General features: G+C 34.9%; 1 protein-coding gene across 1 annotated transcript in view; it reads right to left on the reverse strand.

Moving 5' to 3' along the window:
* Positions 1-14,303, reverse strand: part of LOC146526504 (uncharacterized) — a 45,271-nt gene extending 30,968 nt beyond the window's left edge. Inside the window, exon 1 of the mRNA XM_085207038.1 lies at positions 1-14,303. This exon is cut by the window's left edge and continues 15,170 nt beyond it. Within this exon, the coding sequence (XP_085063164.1) occupies positions 11,577-14,303 (2,727 nt within the window). The 3' untranslated portion in view covers positions 1-11,576.
* Positions 14,304-20,937: the final 6,634 nt, after the last annotated feature.

The raw sequence follows: 20,937 nt of genomic DNA on the forward strand, positions 1-20,937 counted from the left end.
CGTTATAAATTACTTTTTAGCTCAAAAACTAATAAAAAAGGGTGTGTTATTTGATCTAAAAACTATGTATTACTCAAAAAGTGGTTTAATGCGTTACTGTCTCAATTTTTATGGCCGATTTTGGTTGAAACAAATGTATGTACACTGCACTGCACGTTGCCAATAACGCACTAAAATACTAAAAATGAACTATGGTAACCACGCTGTACATTGCTACGTTTTTGTTTTTCAACGAATCGGCAGTTTTTGTTTATTTATTTTTTTACCTTCTCATAAAAACTGTCTGCTTTGAACTTTTTTTTTTCTTTTTCCGCCTGCAGAACTTACAACTAACTCGCGCCCATAAGATCTTGGCTTTGGTACCCGCTCAAAACGCATGCTCTGACGATAGTTCCACATCTGATGAGGAAGCAAATGCTTATATACCGACTTCACCAGATACCTCTGATCCACCTTCAATAGCATCATCACTAGAAGCCCTTAATTTGCTTGATACTTCAACTGACTCCAACAACGAACAGCATGATATACCCATTACTTTACCACTCACACCAACATTTGATGAAGTTTTTCCATCGCCGAATACAAGTAACTACAATGTTATACCCACATTGAACTCCATCCAATCTTTGCCATCTCCTTCTGTTGAACTATCATCTCCCCAGCCTAGCACCAGCGGACAGCAGTTACTACTTACCAGGTCCAAGCGTAAAAAGACAACAAAGACTGTAGTGACCAAAAAAGTAAAGGTTCAGAAATTCGCCCTAAATTATCAATGGTCAAAAGCAGTATTTCGTCACAATGTATCTCTTGAAGAAAACTTATACAATCTCCATCAAACACAAATAGAGACAGTACTGGATTATTTTTATTTCTTTTTTTCTCCTGACTTAATTACTGACATTGTTCATAATACAAATTTATATGCAGTTGAACAACTAGGTCGATCTATTCAGCTGACAGAAGATGAGATTAAAAGCTTCCTGGCCATTCAAATCATGATGGGTATAGTACAGATGCCAGCTTATACTGACTATTGGGCAAGAAAAACAAGATACCCTCTCATTGCTGATCTTATGCCTCTCAAAAAGTATCAACAAATACGTCGATATATTCATTTTGTTGATAATACTTTGGAAGATTCAGACCGTTATTTCAAGATTCGCCCCCTAATGGAGAAAATACGCAAAAATTTTCTGAAAATTGAAGAAGAAGGAAAATATTCCATTGACGAGATGATGATACCTTATAAAGGTCGTAAAGCAGGTAAACGAAAGCAGTACGTAAAAATGAAACCTAAGAAATGGGGGTTTAAGAATTTTGTCCGTGCGGGTGTTTCGGGTATCATCTACGATTTTATTCTGTATGGTGGCGACGATACCTTTCGTGGACTGACTTTTTCAGAAAAAGAAGCTACAATTGGTTTAGGAGGTATGGTAGTGCTTGCATTGTGTCAAACTATAAAGAAAAAGCCGGCCATTGTGTATGCTGATAACTTTTTTATGTCGCCTGAACTAACATATATTCTGCGGGAAGAATACGGGATCCTTAGTCTAGGAACAATAAGGACTAATCGTCTCAGAGGCTGTCAAGAGTTATTGCCAACTGACAAACAATTAAAAAAGAAGAAACGCGGTTCTAGCACCCAGGTGGTTTGCAATAAGAATAAGTTGGCAGTCGTAAAGTGGAACGACAATAAAGTGGTTACACTTATTAGCACCTACATAGACTCGTACCCCTTAGAAACAATCAAACGATACGATAAGGATGAGAAAAAGAAAGTAGATGTAGAATGTCCTCAAGTTGTCAAACATTACAACAAACATATGGGAGGGGTCGATTTAGCATATATGTTGATATCGTTATATAGAACTCCCTTCAAAAGTCACCGTTGGTACTTGGGAATATTTTCACAACTTGTTGATATGTGTATAAATAACGCTTGGCTCCTACATAGAAGAGATGGGAAGAAGACTTCATTGAAAGATTTCAGATTTGAATTGTTTGATGGGTTGTCTAAGTCTAATAGAATAGGAACAAACCAAAACGTTACAGACGATATAGGCGAGAATCTGAAAATCCATAAACCAGTCTCAGTCCGACCAACTGATAGCGTCAGATTTGATAACACAGGTCATCTTCCAGAAGCAGGTAATGAAACAATGCGTTGCAAATATTGTAAGAGTGGAAGAACATCTGTCTAAAATGTAACGTACATTTGTGTTTTGTTGTGGGAAAAATAAAACGTAATTGCTTTCGTAATTTTCACCTAAAATAATAAAGAATAATTTAAATATTTCCTCCTTTTTTTGAAATAAATTTATAATAACCTGAATAATGTAATAAAAACAATGTCCTTGGTAGTGTACACCAAAATGTACAAACAATTTATTTATAATATTTCTGTAAAATTGGCAGTGTACATTGTGATGTACTTAAGTTTTCTCGAAACCTAGGATACCTAGATTTTTATTTTTATTTTTCTCAAGTTGTCCATTCATAAATTAAACAAAATTTATCAATAATTTCCTTTTTTTTCATATTTTTAGTTCTTGCCAAGTAAAGGGTTAACAACTATAATAAATTTATAGTAAATAGAGACGCGTTCTAGAGTGGACACCACGCCTTGGCAAGCGTAATTAAAGACGTCTTCCCGCTGGATGGGGTGACGATGTCCGCAAAGTGGCGGCAACGGCCGGATGCAGAGAGCAGAAGATCGAGCCCAGCGGCGCGCCATTGGAGAGGCCCACGTCCAGCAGTGGACGAGGACAGGCTGATGATGATGATGATGATGAAATAGTTACCCGAGTTAATTTTTTACCTTGTAATTGATGCCATTAGTACAACATTAATAACACTAGAGTATTTAATAGAATGCTCTATAAAATACTATGTACTTAGCCCAATAATATATTCTTAACCTGGTCAAACCTTTCAACGCATTTGTAAAATTTACAGATTGCAATGCAGTTCATTCACCATGTGATCTTAGCTCTAAATTGATTAGCACAGGAGAGCAAGATAATATTGTTAAAAATGTCCCTTATCAAGAAGCAATTGGGAGTTTACTTTACCTATCACAGGGTACAAGACCAGATATATGTTTTATAGTAAACAAATTGAGCAGCTTCAATAACAAACCAGAAATGCAACACTGGCTAGCAGTAAAAAGAGTACTGCGGTATATAAAGGGCACAAAGGATTGTAAATTGATATTTAGTCAAAACAAAGAAGAGGAAAGAGTGTTTGGCTACAGTGATTCAGATTGGGCTTCAGATACTAACAGCCGGCGATCATGCACTGGCTACACATTTCTGTTTCAGGGTGCTTCAGTTTCATGGTGTTCTAAACGTCAGAACACAGTCGCATTATCAACCATGGAGGCAGAGTACATGGCATTAGCTACTGCCACACAAGAGGCTTTGTGGCTACGACATTTGGAGTCAGAATTGCAGTATAATATTTCAGTTGCACCTACCATAATTTACTGTGATAATCAAAGTGCAATTAAATTTACAGGCAATGATTCCTACTATGCACGAAGCAAACATATTGATATACGATATCATTTTCTTCGCGAAAGAGTCGCTAATCAGGAAATTGATCTCAAATATATTGGCACTCAGGAAATGGTTGCCGACATACTTACAAAACCAATTTCTCAAAAGAAGACTGAAGTTTTTTTCTACAGCTATGGGTTTGCAATTAAGAAGAGGATGTTGAAATTAACTAATTGCAACACTGAATAACGCCATCTATCTTTATAAATGTCAAAAACAATGACTTGTCTGTCAATAATTTTTATTCATATACTGTAATTTGTATTGCTGTCTGTTTACTAAGTAAATTAAATAATATTGTGTTCTGGAGTTATATTTTCTTATAAATTACTTTAACATTCCATTAATTATAAAGAGAATGATGTGCCAAAAAATGAAAATCACTTGAAGATGTAATTGCAAGTTTGTACAACGTTAGTACAAGTTCTTTCGATATAGCTACTCTGCCGCTATTTTTTGAAGATGATCTAAGTGGTATTGGGGACATTGAATCAGTTGTTATGAACAATGAACATTTCATAGAAAACCAGAAAGAAGGTCAACAGAAAAAAACTGAAGTTATTTTACGTTCTACTCAGCAATTATGATTTGAAGAATATATTGTCTACAGGAAATAAACAATCAACGTCTACTAATCAAACAACTGCATGTACAACTGGCCGTTCTAGACGTCCCATTATTTATAAAAATGACGAGGATATTTCGAGGGATTTAATGTTATTGAATTAACTATTAATTTAAGCTTGCCATTTTATTAGATCTTGTTTATTTTATATATAGTATTAATATAATATTTATATATAGTATTAATATAATTATACATATATGAAAATCAAAAATACAAATAGTACAAGTTTTACATAACAATAAAACTTGTATTATTGTGGAGAGACGATGCACAGCATCTGTGAGAGGGCGCTGTATACTTCCCTTTGATTATCCAATGATTTTCACTTCCGGTTGCTGTCTTCGACCAATCAGCGATCGCCGGAAGTCACGTGGTCTCAGGTGGTAGGGCGCCGGAACGTATAAAAGGCGACACTACGCTTCTTACCTCATAGCAGATTCTCACCAGGAGCCTTAAAATGATGCTGTGCATCGTCTCTCCACAATAATACAAGTTTTATTGTTATGTAAAACTTGTACTATTATTTGGGATGTGACGATGCACAGCATCTGTGAGAGACGTGTTTATAACTCCTGGTGACCACGCACGACGCTATGTGATCTAAATCAGAATGATTGTATAAATTGATTCCGATACATTCAGATAAATTGATCTGTAAAACCACAAAAAACATGAGTAACATTGTTCTACTTATAAGCAAATTGTAAATTGCTTAATTTTTTTTAATTCAATTAATAATCGCTCTGCGGGAAGCTGAGCCAAAATAATCTAACTTCAATTATTAGATTTACTTATAATTTGCATACAAACAAATTTTAGAAGATGATTCGCAACTCGCTGATAAGCATGAGTAGGAAAGGAAGCTCGCATAACCGTCCAAATAATAAAGCTAGACGTGCTCACTTCTTCCGATAATAATTCAACAACCTGTTTATATAAGTATTGACCATTATTCATGAAGCCCTTGCGTAGCCTCACCTCCAAGTTACACAACAAAATTGTTACCTTTTGTAGCCTGCTTTCGGTAGTCCAGCTAGTTTCTTAATGTAGAACCCAGAAAAACACTTCTTAGGATGACACCACCGTCTCTAGAGCGTAATTTTCGACAGGTCACGTGTTTCACCAAAATATTTCTAAACGAAATATCATGTTAGAAGTATGAGCAGGATCGAAATGCCGATGAAAATGTCGTCCGGTCTATTGGAAACTATCTCCGGCTCAGACAGCAGGTCGTAGATAGAACCGGCAACCAACTCCATACTTCCTTTTTTAACCCTTAACTTGGTAAGGTACATTAGACTGTACATACATTTCAAAAAAAATTTACTGGTTAAATAATAATATTTTTGTTTTGTTTTTATTAAAAATATTACTAAATAATTTAGAATTAGTAGAAAAATATTTTCGTTGTTGCAACACTGAACAACACATGTCAAATTCAAAATGGCTTCGAAACAACAAAGTGTTGGCGGGACCCGGGTAAGTTTTTGCGTTATAAATTACTTTTTAGCTCAAAAACTAATAAAAAAGGGTGTGTTATTTGATCTAAAAACTATGTATTACTCAAAAAGTGGTTTTATGCGTTACTGTCTCAATTTTTATGGCCGATTTTGGTTGAAACAAATGTATGTACACTGCACTGCACGTTGCCAATAACGCACTAAAATACTAAAAATGAACTATGGTAACCACGCTGTACATTGCTAAGTTTTTGTTTTTCAACGAATCGGCAGTTTTTGTTTATTTATTTTTTTACCTTCTCATAAAAACTGTCTGCTTTGAACTTTTTTTTTTCTTTTTCCGCCTGCAGAACTTACAACTAACTCGTGCCCATAAGATCTTGGCTTTGGTACCCGCTCAAAACGCGTGCTCTGACGATAGTTCCACATCTGATGAGGAAGCAAATGCTTATATACCGACTTCACCAGATACCTCTGATCCACCTTCAATAGCATCATCACTAGAAGCCCTTAATTTGCTTGATACTTCAACTGACTCCAACAACGAACAGCATGATATACCCATTACTTTACCACTCACACCAACATTTGATGAAGTTTTTCCATCGCCGAATACAAGTAACTACAATGTTATACCCACATTGAACTCCATCCAATCTTTGCCATCTCCTTCTGTTGAACTATCATCTCCCCAGCCTAGCACCAGCGGACAGCAGTTACTACTTACCAGGTCCAAGCGTAAAAAGACAACAAAGACTGTAGTGACCAAAAAAGTAAAGGTTCAGAAATTCGCCCTAAATTATCAATGGTCAAAAGCAGTATTTCGTCACAATGTATCTCTTGAAGAAAACTTATACAATCTCCATCAAACACAAATAGAGACAGTACTGGATTATTTTTATTTCTTTTTTTCTCCTGACTTAATTACTGACATTGTTCATAATACAAATTTATATGCAGTTGAACAACTAGGTCGATCTATTCAGCTGACAGAAGATGAGATTAAAAGCTTCCTGGCCATTCAAATCATGATGGGTATAGTACAGATGCCAGCTTATACTGACTATTGGGCAAGAAAAACAAGATACCCTCTCATTGCTGATCTTATGCCTCTCAAAAAGTATCAACAAATACGTCGATATATTCATTTTGTTGATAATACTTTGGAAGATTCAGACCGTTATTTCAAGATTCGCCCCCTAATGGAGAAAATACGCAAAAATTTTCTGAAAATTGAAGAAGAAGGAAAATATTCCATTGACGAGATGATGATACCTTATAAAGGTCGTAAAGCAGGTAAACGAAAGCAGTACGTAAAAATGAAACCTAAGAAATGGGGGTTTAAGAATTTTGTCCGTGCGGGTGTTTCGGGTATCATCTACGATTTTATTCTGTATGGTGGCGACGATACCTTTCGTGGACTGACTTTTTCAGAGAAAGAAGCTACAATTGGTTTAGGAGGTATGGTAGTGCTTGCATTGTGTCAAACTATAAAGAAAAAGCCGGCCATTGTGTATGCTGATAACTTTTTTATGTCGCCTGAACTAACATATATTCTGCGGGAAGAATACGGGATCCTTAGTCTAGGAACAATAAGGACTAATCGTCTCAGAGGCTGTCAAGAGTTATTGCCAACTGACAAACAATTAAAAAAGAAGAAACGCGGTTCTAGCGCCCAGGTGGTTTGCAATAAGAATAAGTTGGCAGTCGTAAAGTGGAACGACAATAAAGTGGTTACACTTATTAGCACCTACATAGACTCGTACCCCTTAGAAACAATCAAACGATACGATAAGGATGAGAAAAAGAAAGTAGATGTAGAATGTCCTCAAGTGGTCAAACATTACAACAAACATATGGGAGGGGTCGATTTAGCATATATGTTGATATCGTTATATAGAACTCCCTTCAAAAGTCACCGTTGGTACTTGGGAATATTTTCACAACTTGTTGATATGTGTATAAATAACGCTTGGCTCCTACATAGAAGAGATGGGAAGAAGACTTCATTGAAAGATTTCAGATTTGAATTGTTTGATGGGTTGTCTAAGTCTAATAGAATAGGAACAAACCAAAACGTTACAGACGATATAGGCGAGAATCTGAAAATCCATAAACCAGTCTCAGTCCGACCAACTGATAGCGTCAGATTTGATAACACAGGTCATCTTCCAGAAGCAGGTAATGAAACAATGCGTTGCAAATATTGTAAGAGTGGAAGAACATCTGTCTACTGTATAAAATGTAACGTACATTTGTGTTTTGTTGTGGGAAAAATAAAACGTAATTGCTTTCGTAATTTTCACCTAAAATAATAAAGAATAATTTAAATATTTCCTCCTTTTTTTGAAATAAATTTATAATAACCTGAATAATGTAATAAAAACAATGTCCTTGGTAGTGTACACCAAAATGTACAAACAATTTATTTATAATATTTCTGTAAAATTGGCAGTGTACATTGTGATGTACTTAAGTTTTCTCGAAACCTAGGATACCTAGATTTTTATTTTTATTTTTCTCAAGTTGTCCATTCATAAATTAAACAAAATTTATCAATAATTTCCTTTTTTTTCATATTTTTAGTTCTTGCCAAGTAAAGGGTTAACAACTATAATAAATTTATAGTAAATAGAGACGCGTTCTAGAGTGGACACCACGCCTTGGCAAGCGTAATTAAAGACGTCTTCCCGCTGGATGGGGTGACGATGTCCGCAAAGTGGCGGCAACGGCCGGATGCAGAGAGCAGAAGATCGAGCCCAGCGGCGCGCCATTGGAGAGGCCCACGTCCAGCAGTGGACGAGGACAGGCTGATGATGATGATGATGATGAAATAGTTACCCGAGTTAATTTTTTACCTTGTAATTGATGCCATTAGTACAACATTAATAACACTAGAGTATTTAATAGAATGCTCTATAAAATACTATGTACTTAGCCCAATAATATATTCTTAACCTGGTCAAACCTTTCAACGCATTTGTAAAATTTACAGATTGCAATGCAGTTCATTCACCATGTGATCTTAGCTCTAAATTGATTAGCACAGGAGAGCAAGATAATATTGTTAAAAATGTCCCTTATCAAGAAGCAATTGGGAGTTTACTTTACCTATCACAGGGTACAAGACCAGATATATGTTTTATAGTAAACAAATTGAGCAGCTTCAATAACAAACCAGAAATGCAACACTGGCTAGCAGTAAAAAGAGTACTGCGGTATATAAAGGGCACAAAGGATTGTAAATTGATATTTAGTCAAAACAAAGAAGAGGAAAGAGTGTTTGGCTACAGTGATTCAGATTGGGCTTCAGATACTAACAGCCGGCGATCATGCACTGGCTACACATTTCTGTTTCAGGGTGCTTCAGTTTCATGGTGTTCTAAACGTCAGAACACAGTCGCATTATCAACCATGGAGGCAGAGTACATGGCATTAGCTACTGCCACACAAGAGGCTTTGTGGCTACGACATTTGGAGTCAGAATTGCAGTATAATATTTCAGTTGCACCTACCATAATTTACTGTGATAATCAAAGTGCAATTAAATTTACAGGCAATGATTCCTACTATGCACGAAGCAAACATATTGATATACGATATCATTTTCTTCGCGAAAGAGTCGCTAATCAGGAAATTGATCTCAAATATATTGGCACTCAGGAAATGGTTGCCGACATACTTACAAAACCAATTTCTCAAAAGAAGACTGAAGTTTTTTTCTACAGCTATGGGTTTGCAATTAAGAAGAGGATGTTGAAATTAACTAATTGCAACACTGAATAACGCCATCTATCTTTATAAATGTCAAAAACAATGACTTGTCTGTCAATAATTTTTATTCATATACTGTAATTTGTATTGCTGTCTGTTTACTAAGTAAATTAAATAATATTGTGTTCTGGAGTTATATTTTCTTATAAATTACTTTAACATTCCATTAATTATAAAGAGAATGATGTGCCAAAAAATGAAAATCACTTGAAGATGTAATTGCAAGTTTGTACAACGTTAGTACAAGTTCTTTCGATATAGCTACTCTGCCGCTATTTTTTGAAGATGATCTAAGTGGTATTGGGGACATTGAATCAGTTGTTATGAACAATGAACATTTCATAGAAAACCAGAAAGAAGGTCAACAGAAAAAAACTGAAGTTATTTTACGTTCTACTCAGCAATTATGATTTGAAGAATATATTGTCTACAGGAAATAAACAATCAACGTCTACTAATCAAACAACTGCATGTACAACTGGCCGTTCTAGACGTCCCATTATTTATAAAAATGACGAGGATATTTCGAGGGATTTAATGTTATTGAATTAACTATTAATTTAAGCTTGCCATTTTATTAGATCTTGTTTATTTTATATATAGTATTAATATAATATTTATATATAGTATTAATATAATTATACATATATGAAAATCAAAAATACAAATAGTACAAGTTTTACATAACAATAAAACTTGTATTATTGTGGAGAGACGATGCACAGCATCTGTGAGAGGGCGCTGTATACTTCCCTTTGATTATCCAATGATTTTCACTTCCGGTTGCTGTCTTCGACCAATCAGCGATCGCCGGAAGTCACGTGGTCTCAGGTGGTAGGGCGCCGGAACGTATAAAAGGCGACACTACGCTTCTTACCTCATAGCAGATTCTCACCAGGAGCCTTAAAATGATGCTGTGCATCGTCTCTCCACAATAATACAAGTTTTATTGTTATGTAAAACTTGTACTATTATTTGGGATGTGACGATGCACAGCATCTGTGAGAGACGTGTTTATAACTCCTGGTGACCACGCACGACGCTATGTGATCTAAATCAGAATGATTGTATAAATTGATTCCGATACATTCAGATAAATTGATCTGTAAAACCACAAAAAACATGAGTAACATTGTTCTACTTATAAGCAAATTGTAAATTGCTTAATTTTTTTTAATTCAATTAATAATCGCTCTGCGGGAAGCTGAGCCAAAATAATCTAACTTCAATTATTAGATTTACTTATAATTTGCATACAAACAAATTTTAGAAGATGATTCGCAACTCGCTGATAAGCATGAGTAGGAAAGGAAGCTCGCATAACCGTCCAAATAATAAAGCTAGACGTGCTCACTTCTTCCGATAATAATTCAACAACCTGTTTATATAAGTATTGACCATTATTCATGAAGCCCTTGCGTAGCCTCACCTCCAAGTTACACAACAAAATTGTTACCTTTTGTAGCCTGCTTTCGGTAGTCCAGCTAGTTTCTTAATGTAGAACCCAGAAAAACACTTCTTAGGATGACACCACCGTCTCTAGAGCGTAATTTTCGACAGGTCACGTGTTTCACCAAAATATTTCTAAACGAAATATCATGTTAGAAGTATGAGCAGGATCGAAATGCCGATGAAAATGTCGTCCGGTCTATTGGAAACTATCTCCGGCTCAGACAGCAGGTCGTAGATAGAACCGGCAACCAACTCCATACTTCCTTTTTTAACCCTTAACTTGGTAAGGTACATTAGACTGTACATACATTTCAAAAAAAATTTACTGGTTAAATAATAATATTTTTTTGTTTTGTTTTTATTAAAAATATTACTAAATAATTTAGAATTAGTAGAAAAATATTTTCGTTGTTGCAACACTGAACAACACATGTCAAATTCAAAATGGCTTCGAAACAACAAAGTGTTTATTTATTTTTTATTTTATTTTATTTGTAAAAGGTTCACCAGCAGTTGTTACAATGATACTTATAATACTAACACATGCAATACAAAAAAAAAAAGAACTTAATTGTACAACTATATAAAGGTAAACACAGCATGCAATCACATAATTGTTTTACTTAAATCTAATGTTTATAAAAACAAATTCTAATCAACTTGTATGTTGTAGTTTAAGTGCTACCTACTAGTTAATGAAAATTATTTGAGATTTTTCAAGATATTATTGTGAAATTTATTTATCGAATCATAAAATACATCCGTAACCATACTATAGTCGTTTAGAAGTTTGCTCAAACGAGGAATTGCTGAATTTGAACCGAGTACAGTGCGACGAAATGGGATAGATATGGGTGCAATCTTAGACCTAGGATAGCAACGAGGGACTTTGAAATTAAAGCTACTTAACAATTGAGGACAGTCGATATAATTATTTAATATTTTATAAGTAAAGCGAATATCTAATAAAGTTCTACGATTGTCCAGTGATATCATTTTAAAATATTTTAACCTCTCGCTGTACGAAGTTAACTTTTTAACGTTTCCTGTAGAAAATGACAGATTCCACAAAAAACGCTTTTGAAGACGTTCCAGTCTCAAAATGTGTGTAGCATAATGTGGTCGCCACACTACACTGCCATATTCTAAAATACTTTTTATGAGACTATTATATAAAATAATTTTAGTGTTTGGTTTGAGAAAAATTTTTGACATGCGTATTACAAACCATAACTTTTTGGATGCTTTTTTTATCGTCTGTTCAATATGTGGCAAGAAAGTTAGTTTTGAATCTAAGACTACGCCTAAGTCCTTTAATGTTGTGACCTCTTCAAGTATAATTTCTTTAATGGAGTAAAATGAAGGAACAGATCGTGCATTACGTGTGAATTTTATGTGTCTACATTTAGCTGCATTTACGCTCATGCCATTATCATTGCACCATTCAACTAGGCGGTCAATATCCTCTTGAAGTAAAATTGAGTCCTCCAATGTTCCTACGGCTCTAATAAATTTAACATCATCAGCAAATATATACGGACTAGAGTTCTGAAAACACACTATAATATCGTTTATGAAAATATTGAAAAGAGTAGGACCCAAATGGGAACCTTGAGGTACTCCTGATAAGCATACTTGAATATTTGATTTATATCCGTTTAATACAACATAAAAAGAACGATGTTTTAAGTATGATGAAAACCACTTTATTAATGGACCCATAAAACCATAGGCGGCCAGTTTTTTTAATAAAATATCATGCGGCACACGATCGAATGCCTTGCTCAAATCAGTATAAATTGCATCTATTTGTAATCGCTCATCAATCGCTTGAATTACAGAATCGGTGAAAGTAACAAGATTTGTGATAGTTGATCTACCTTTTACAAATCCGTGTTGTTGATCTATCAAGGAAGGTTTAAAGTGGGAATTGATAATAGGACAGATAAGATCCTCAAATACCTTCGCAAAGTGCGACAGTATTGATATCGGTCGATAATTTTTGACCATAGTTTCATCTTCCTGCTTATGCACAGGAACGACTTTAGCTTCTTTCCACTTCACAGGAAATACTCCGGACCTAAGCGACTCATTATATAAGTAATAAAGTGGCAATGAAAGATTACTCGCGCACTCAACAATAAATATAGAAGGAATATTATCCGATCCAGCTCCTTTAGAAATATCAAGTGTTTTGAGCTTATTAAGTATATGTTTTTCGCAAATTTCTACATAAGATAATGGGGTATTATTTTTTTGAACAGAATAAACATTTCTAATTGCATTAATATCGTTGGAACCTGAAGGAGAATTACAAATAGATGCAAAATATTGAGCAAAGAGATTACAAGAATCTTCCCCGTTGCTAGCAGTTACTTTGCCGTTACTTAAAGTAGCTGGATATGTACTCTGATGTTTTTGAGAATTTTTGACAAAATTGAAAAAGTATTTAGGATTTTTTTTTATACTTTGTTCAGTGTTTTGAATGTACGTCTGAAATGATTCAGAAGCTAATTTCAGGCAACGTCTGCTAAGCAATCTCAGAGTTAGTTCATCCATAGGATTATTATATATTTTATATCGTTCTTTTATTTTTATTTTTTCATTTAGACGTCTAATAAATTTTTTAGGAAGCCAAACCGGGAATTTATTGCATTTATTCTTAGATAAAGGTACAAACATGTCAATAGATTTTTTTAGTATGTTGTAAAATGTTAACACCATTTCGTCAATACATTCACATTTATAAAATTCCGTATGCCAATCTATATCCGCTAAATATTTATTTATAGAACCATAGTCAGCCTTATAAAAATTTAATCGTTTGAGATTTGTATTAATTGTTAGTCTATCTGATGTTTCTGTGTTCACTTTAAATTCAATTGGTGGGTGCAATGGATCACTCTTACATAAAACGTCAATTGATTCTGTCACATTACAGTTTGGTATATCAGTTAACACAAGATCAAGAATTTTATTTGAGCAATTCATTACATTGTTACACTGTCGTAAGTTATTCATTGCACAGAAGTCCACTAAAGATTGGCAAATTGAAGAGATCGGTTGAATGTAGTGAGTGTTAGATGTACTACAGTTTATGTTATTGAGATTAAAATCTCCAACAAGGCAAGTGTAAAGATTATGGATTTCAGATACTCTATTATAATTAGCCAAAAAAGTCTCGAGTAACGCTTTATTTACTGGTGGTGGTAAATATACTACACATAAAACCATATGACAAAGTTTATTATTTATAGGTGTATTTATAACAACCCACAAATCTTCGCAATTGCCTTGCCATTCAATCATATTTTTAGAAGAAATATGTTTTTTTACAGCAATCAAGACACCACCTCCGTCTTTCTTTTTAGAATTACTATCAATCATCCGATCTCTCCTAAAAACATTATAATTATTCCCAAACAACATATTACTACAAACAGTTTCATTTAACCAGGTTTCCGTAAGCACAATTATATCAGCGTTCACACACAATAAATTACAATAAAAATCTTTTGTTTTTGTTCGTAAACCACGAACATTTTGATAATAAATTGTTATTGACGAGAATTTTACGCAAATTATCTATTTGAATTACACTAACACAATTAATTCTAATTTATTTTTTCTAAATAATCAAAACTTTTTATTACTTTAAACTCTGAGCTATCATCTTTTCTCATATAAATTTTTCCGCTTCTGACCCATACATATTTAAAATTAATTTGCTTAGATTTTACCCTTGCAGCAGCATGTAATGCCTTATTTGTGGGTGACAGATGTTCAACTATATAAATAGCTTGTTTATGTCCTTTGATATCAATATGAGATGTATTCAGTTTATCCGTGGGATGCGATTTATTATATTTTATACAAGCTGCCAATAAGCGGTCTCTAATTTTTTGAGATGTCAATTGAACAACTATAGAACGGGGGCGATTGCTGGATCGATTAGACTTTGCAACCCGGCTACATGCTGCTATTGTATCTTCCGTAATATTACAACCCACTGCACTACCTAATTTAGTGACTATCTCTATAATGTTTTCTTGTCGGTTTTCTGGGACACATTGTACTTCAATATTATTTAAACGTGCATGCTGTTCCATTAAGTCAATTCGGTAACTTAATTTTCTTACAGTCGAGTGCATTGTGCTATTTTCCTCTTGTACTGTTTTAAGCGTATTTAAGGTTGACTTATGTTCCTTGAGAAGATCTTCGTACTGATTGCTTAAAAAATTTATAGAATTCTTCATATCTGTAAACTCCTCACGTACCGATTGTAATTCTTCAGAGAGTAGGCTTTTCATTGAGTTTGTTATTTCCGTAACTAGTTCGATTTTGTGAGAACCCATAATTTCTTCGATAATATGCTGCATATTTTCTGCAGTAACTTGCGAACTAGGTTCTTCACTGCGAGGGGAAGAGCTTGCTAACCGCTTGTTCGATCTCTTGGTTATGTTAGAATCTTCCTTATATTTAGTTCCAGGTCTCACTTTTATAGGAGTATTATCAGAGGAAATATTTTTCTTTTTGGACTTGCATAGCGGACATTTCCATTCCGAAGTTAGTTCCACAGTAGTGTCATATTCGTGATGCTCTTTACCGTACAAACAACTCCAATGATACGCCATGTTACACACAGAGCAACGTATGAATTTCTCGTTCGTACTATGTTTATTCATGCAACATCCCCAAGATAAACGCGAAGACATTTTTAAATTTTAAGTAAAAAATGTCACAAAAAAAAAAAAACTATTTAACAAACTATTATACAGTAATAAATGCTCTGAAGATATCAAAAAATAATATTTATTTTTTGCGCAGTAATAACGGTTCTCGCATAAAAAGTTGCGAGGGTAATATGCAAAAACAAAGGTCCGCTGCACTAAACTGATTGTTACTCGTTTAGATCTATACACTGCATATATTATTTAACCACGTAAACTATCACTGAGATAAAGAATTCAAGGTGAGATAATTGCACTTTTTAGTAGTTTATATGTACTTTTTCTTTGTAAAACAATTAAATACTCGGGAGCAACTGTCACACGTTTACTTGCTCGCTCGCGCGAACTATATATTATCGTTGTTGGCGGGACCCGGGTAAGTTTTTGCGTTATAAATTACTTTTTAGCTCAAAAACTAATAAAAAAGGGTGTGTTATTTGATCTAAAAACTATGTATTACTCAAAAAGTGGTTTTATGCGTTACTGTCTCAATTTTTATGGCCGATTTTGGTTGAAACAAATGTATGTACACTGCACTGCACGTTGCCAATAACGCACTAAAATACTAAAAATGAACTATGGTAACCACGCTGTACATTGCTAAGTTTTTGTTTTTCAACGAATCGGCAGTTTTTGTTTATTTATTTTTTTACCTTCTCATAAAAACTGTCTGCTTTGAACTTTTTTTTTTCTTTTTCCGCCTGCAGAACTTACAACTAACTCGCGCCCATAAGATCTTGGCTTTGGTACCCGCTCAAAACGCATGCTCTGACGATAGTTCCACATCTGATGAGGAAGCAAATGCTTATATACCGACTTCACCAGATACCTCTGATCCACCTTCAATAGCATCATCACTAGAAGCCCTTAATTTGCTTGATACTTCAACTGACTCCAACAACGAACAGCATGATATACCCATTACTTTACCACTCACACCAACATTTGATGAAGTTTTTCCATCGCCGAATACAAGTAACTACAATGTTATACCCACATTGAACTCCATCCAATCTTTGCCATCTCCTTCTGTTGAACTATCATCTCCCCAGCCTAGCACCAGCGGACAGCAGTTACTACTTACCAGGTCCAAGCGTAAAAAGACAACAAAGACTGTAGTGACCAAAAAAGTAAAGGTTCAGAAATTCGCCCTAAATTATCAATGGTCAAAAGCAGTATTTCGTCACAATGTATCTCTTGAAGAAAACTTATACAATCTCCATCAAACACAAATAGAGACAGTACTGGATTATTTTTATTTCTTTTTTTCTCCTGACTTAATTACTGACATTGTTCATAATACAAATTTATATGCAGTTGAACAACTAGGTCGATCTATTCAGCTGACAGAAGATGAGATTAAAAGCTTCCTGGCCATTCAAATCATGATGGGTATAGTACAGATGCCAGCTTATACTGACTATTGGGCAAGAAAAACAAGATACCCTCTCATTGCTGATCTTATGCCTCTCAAAAAGTATCAACAAATACGTCGATATATTCATTTTGTTGATAATACTTTGGAAGATTCAGACCGTTATTTCAAGATTCGCCCCCTAATGGAGAAAATACGCAAAAATTTTCTGAAAATTGAAGAAGAAGGAAAATATTCCATTGACGAGATGATGATACCTTATAAAGGTCGTAAAGCAGGTAAACGAAAGCAGTACGTAAAAATGAAACCTAAGAAATGGGGGTTTAAGAATTTTGTCCGTGCGGGTGTTTCGGGTATCATCTACGATTTTATTCTGTATGGTGGCGACGATACCTTTCGTGGACTGACTTTTTCAGAGAAAGAAGCTACAATTGGTTTAGGAGGTATGGTAGTGCTTGCATTGTGTCAAACTATAAAGAAAAAGCCGGCCATTGTGTATGCTGATAACTTTTTTATGTCGCCTGAACTAACATATATTCTGCGGGAAGAATACGGGATCCTTAGTCTAGGAACAATAAGGACTAATCGTCTCAGAGGCTGTCAAGAGTTATTGCCAACTGACAAACAATTAAAAAAGAAGAAACGCGGTTCTAGCGCCCAGGTGGTTTGCAATAAGAATAAGTTGGCAGTCGTAAAGTGGAACGACAATAAAGTGGTTACACTTATTAGCACCTACATAGACTCGTACCCCTTAGAAACAATCAAACGATACGATAAGGATGAGAAAAAGAAAGTAGATGTAGAATGTCCTCAAGTGGTCAAACATTACAACAAACATATGGGAGGGGTCGATTTAGCATATATGTTGATATCGTTATATAGAACTCCCTTCAAAAGTCACCGTTGGTACTTGGGAATATTTTCACAACTTGTTGATATGTGTATAAATAACGCTTGGCTCCTACATAGAAGAGATGGGAAGAAGACTTCATTGAAAGATTTCAGATTTGAATTGTTTGATGGGTTGTCTAAGTCTAATAGAATAGGAACAAACCAAAACGTTACAGACGATATAGGCGAGAATCTGAAAATCCATAAACCAGTCTCAGTCCGACCAACTGATAGCGTCAGATTTGATAACACAGGTCATCTTCCAGAAGCAGGTAATGAAACAATGCGTTGCAAATATTGTAAGAGTGGAAGAACATCTGTCTACTGTATAAAATGTAACGTACATTTGTGTTTTGTTGTGGGAAAAATAAAACGTAATTGCTTTCGTAATTTTCACCTAAAATAATAAAGAATAATTTAAATATTTCCTCCTTTTTTTGAAATAAATTTATAATAACCTGAATAATGTAATAAAAACAATGTCCTTGGTAGTGTACACCAAAATGTACAAACAATTTATTTATAATATTTCTGTAAAATTGGCAGTGTACATTGTGATGTACTTAAGTTTTCTCGAAACCTAGGATACTTAGATTTTTATTTTTATTTTTCTCAAGTTGTCCATTCATAAATTAAACAAAATTTATCAATAATTTCCTTTTTTTTCATATTTTTAGTTCTTGCCAAGTAAAGGGTTAACAACTATAATAAATTTATAGTAAATAGAGACGCGTTCTAGAGTGGACACCACGCCTTGGCAAGCGTAATTAAAGACGTCTTCCCGCTGGATGGGGTGACGATGTCCGCAAAGTGGCGGCAACGGCCGGATGCAGAGAGCAGAAGATCGAGCCCAGCGGCGCGCCATTGGAGAGGCCCACGTCCAGCAGTGGACGAGGACAGGCTGATGATGATGATGATGATGAAATAGTTACCCGAGTTAATTTTTTACCTTGTGATTGATGCCATTAGTACAACATTAATAACACTAGAGTATTTAATAGAATGCTCTATAAAATACTATGTACTTAGCCCAATAATATATTCTTAACCTGGTCAAACCTTTCAACGCATTTGTAAAATTTAAGACTTGATTTCATTATCACATACTTCGAGTATTACAACTTCACAAAAGCATCAATGAATGCTTACCCGATCCGCAACCAGACCGACAATTCATGATATGAATGTCCTATCTGCTACTTAGGTACAGTTTTGAAGCAAACTGGACTTGATATACGATGCGTTAGAAAATGCGAGTTTATGAGCTCATTAGTTTTTCACAAAATTTAGGCCGACTAATGATTATATCATTCTTCGAAGTGTAATAAAGTTATAAGTAATTGATACTACTATACATTTACATATAAAGTTATCAATTTTATGATATTTCAATTATCGCTTCTTAGCTGTATTTTAGAACTACCATAGTTCACTCTCTGAAATTCGCTTTTAGGAGCAACTTCACGGTGTCAAAATATACGATTTAAATACAGATGTACTCAATTTAAACGTCCGACTTCCCCGGACTTAATGATGTCGTAGAAATCCAACATGCTCTCCGCCATATTAGAGTTGTGACTACGTGTATACCTCGCTAGCCAGGTTCAGTTTATGCAGAACTCATGGCAATATGCGGCGGAATATCTACGTTACGCACGTGGATATCGCCAAGGTATATATGTAACTACCTTTACACAGCCCTCATGTCCCATGAAGACGATTATTTTCATTAGCTTTCCTCAGCTTTGGAACCAAAGTTACAAAAAATGAATGAAACTTCTTGATAGTCTTTTTTTTTTTTTGCAGTATTATTGATTATCATACTTTATGGTATCCAACAACTTAGTAATAAAAGGTTGTCTGTAATTCTCGCATTTCATATTTTGTCATATCTGACAACTTCAGTAATAAGGCGCTCAACTGGCGACATTAATTTGGTCTTGATATGTCTTCTGAATTATTTAGCTGCCTTCTTTTCCTCTTTCTCCTGCTTCTTACTCTTGCTAGATGCAAATTTTACTTCTTTTTCCAAATACCAAGATCAGTCGCCTTCGCATTTTCTAGCTGGATGCTTTTCTTCTAGCTGGATTATAGATTTCTTCCACTACATCAGCTTCAATTCTGATGGCTACTCGAATGCACCACAGGGATGCACGGTATCTATTATATAGTACGTTAGGTATAAAATACTTTTGTCGCGGCACTCGCGGGGATGTGCACTCACTTGCACGAGGATAATGCCAAATTAGCCTAAAGAAACTTTCGGCGACTTTTTATAATACTTGAACCCACTATTTTAGTCAGTTTTTTAATTTAGTTTTGACACATTGCTTCTTTTTATCCATTACTCAACCATCCATATATCAAACTTTTTGTTCTTTTTGATAAACCTTTCGTTATCTATTAGAAAATTTCTTATTGGTTTGCTTTATCAGTTGTCGAACGTGAGTCGAACTATTTTCTATCCTTGCTTTCTCGAACCGCTTGAAAATTCTTATTGGATAAAGAGAGAGATGATATGGAGAATGCTCATTATTAAGTCGAAAAGAGTTTTCAGAGCCCCCAAACCATCTATACGCGTTTCCGATATACCCATAGGCAGCCTCAGTATTTCTTAACACAATTGTATACAGGAAGATACGGTTACATTTAATTAAATTTATTAACAATCATGCAATACCCTTGTACTAAGTTCTGGGTTTGTGTTACCCGTCGGCGGGTTCTCACTCCATACTACCGATATCCGGTATGCACTGATACTTGACAATTGCTAATGTATAATTAAACGTGCTAGAGTTTCATACTCAACGCATGCTTCTCAATTTTTGATGTACGGTTGACGAAGGTCCAACTGCTTCAAATAATCTTGGAAAAGGATTATTGGTGGCATGGAGGTAAATGGCTAGATGCATTCCCGCGATTAAACCGGGAAGGGCCTACGGAGCCCAAACCATCAGCCACTGCCTCCGATACGCTCAGAGGCAGCCTCCTTATAACTGCCCCCCTCCCGTACAATTGAGAGCATTAAAATAGTACAGAGCTTTTTTAAATTCTAATGTACGGATAA

The sequence above is a fragment of the Heliconius melpomene genome, unplaced genomic scaffold (genome assembly GCF_056956725.1).
Source record: "Heliconius melpomene rosina isolate 202511_hmr_F unplaced genomic scaffold, ASM5695672v1 ptg000031l, whole genome shotgun sequence".
Lineage (NCBI taxonomy): Eukaryota > Metazoa > Arthropoda > Insecta > Lepidoptera > Nymphalidae > Heliconius > Heliconius melpomene.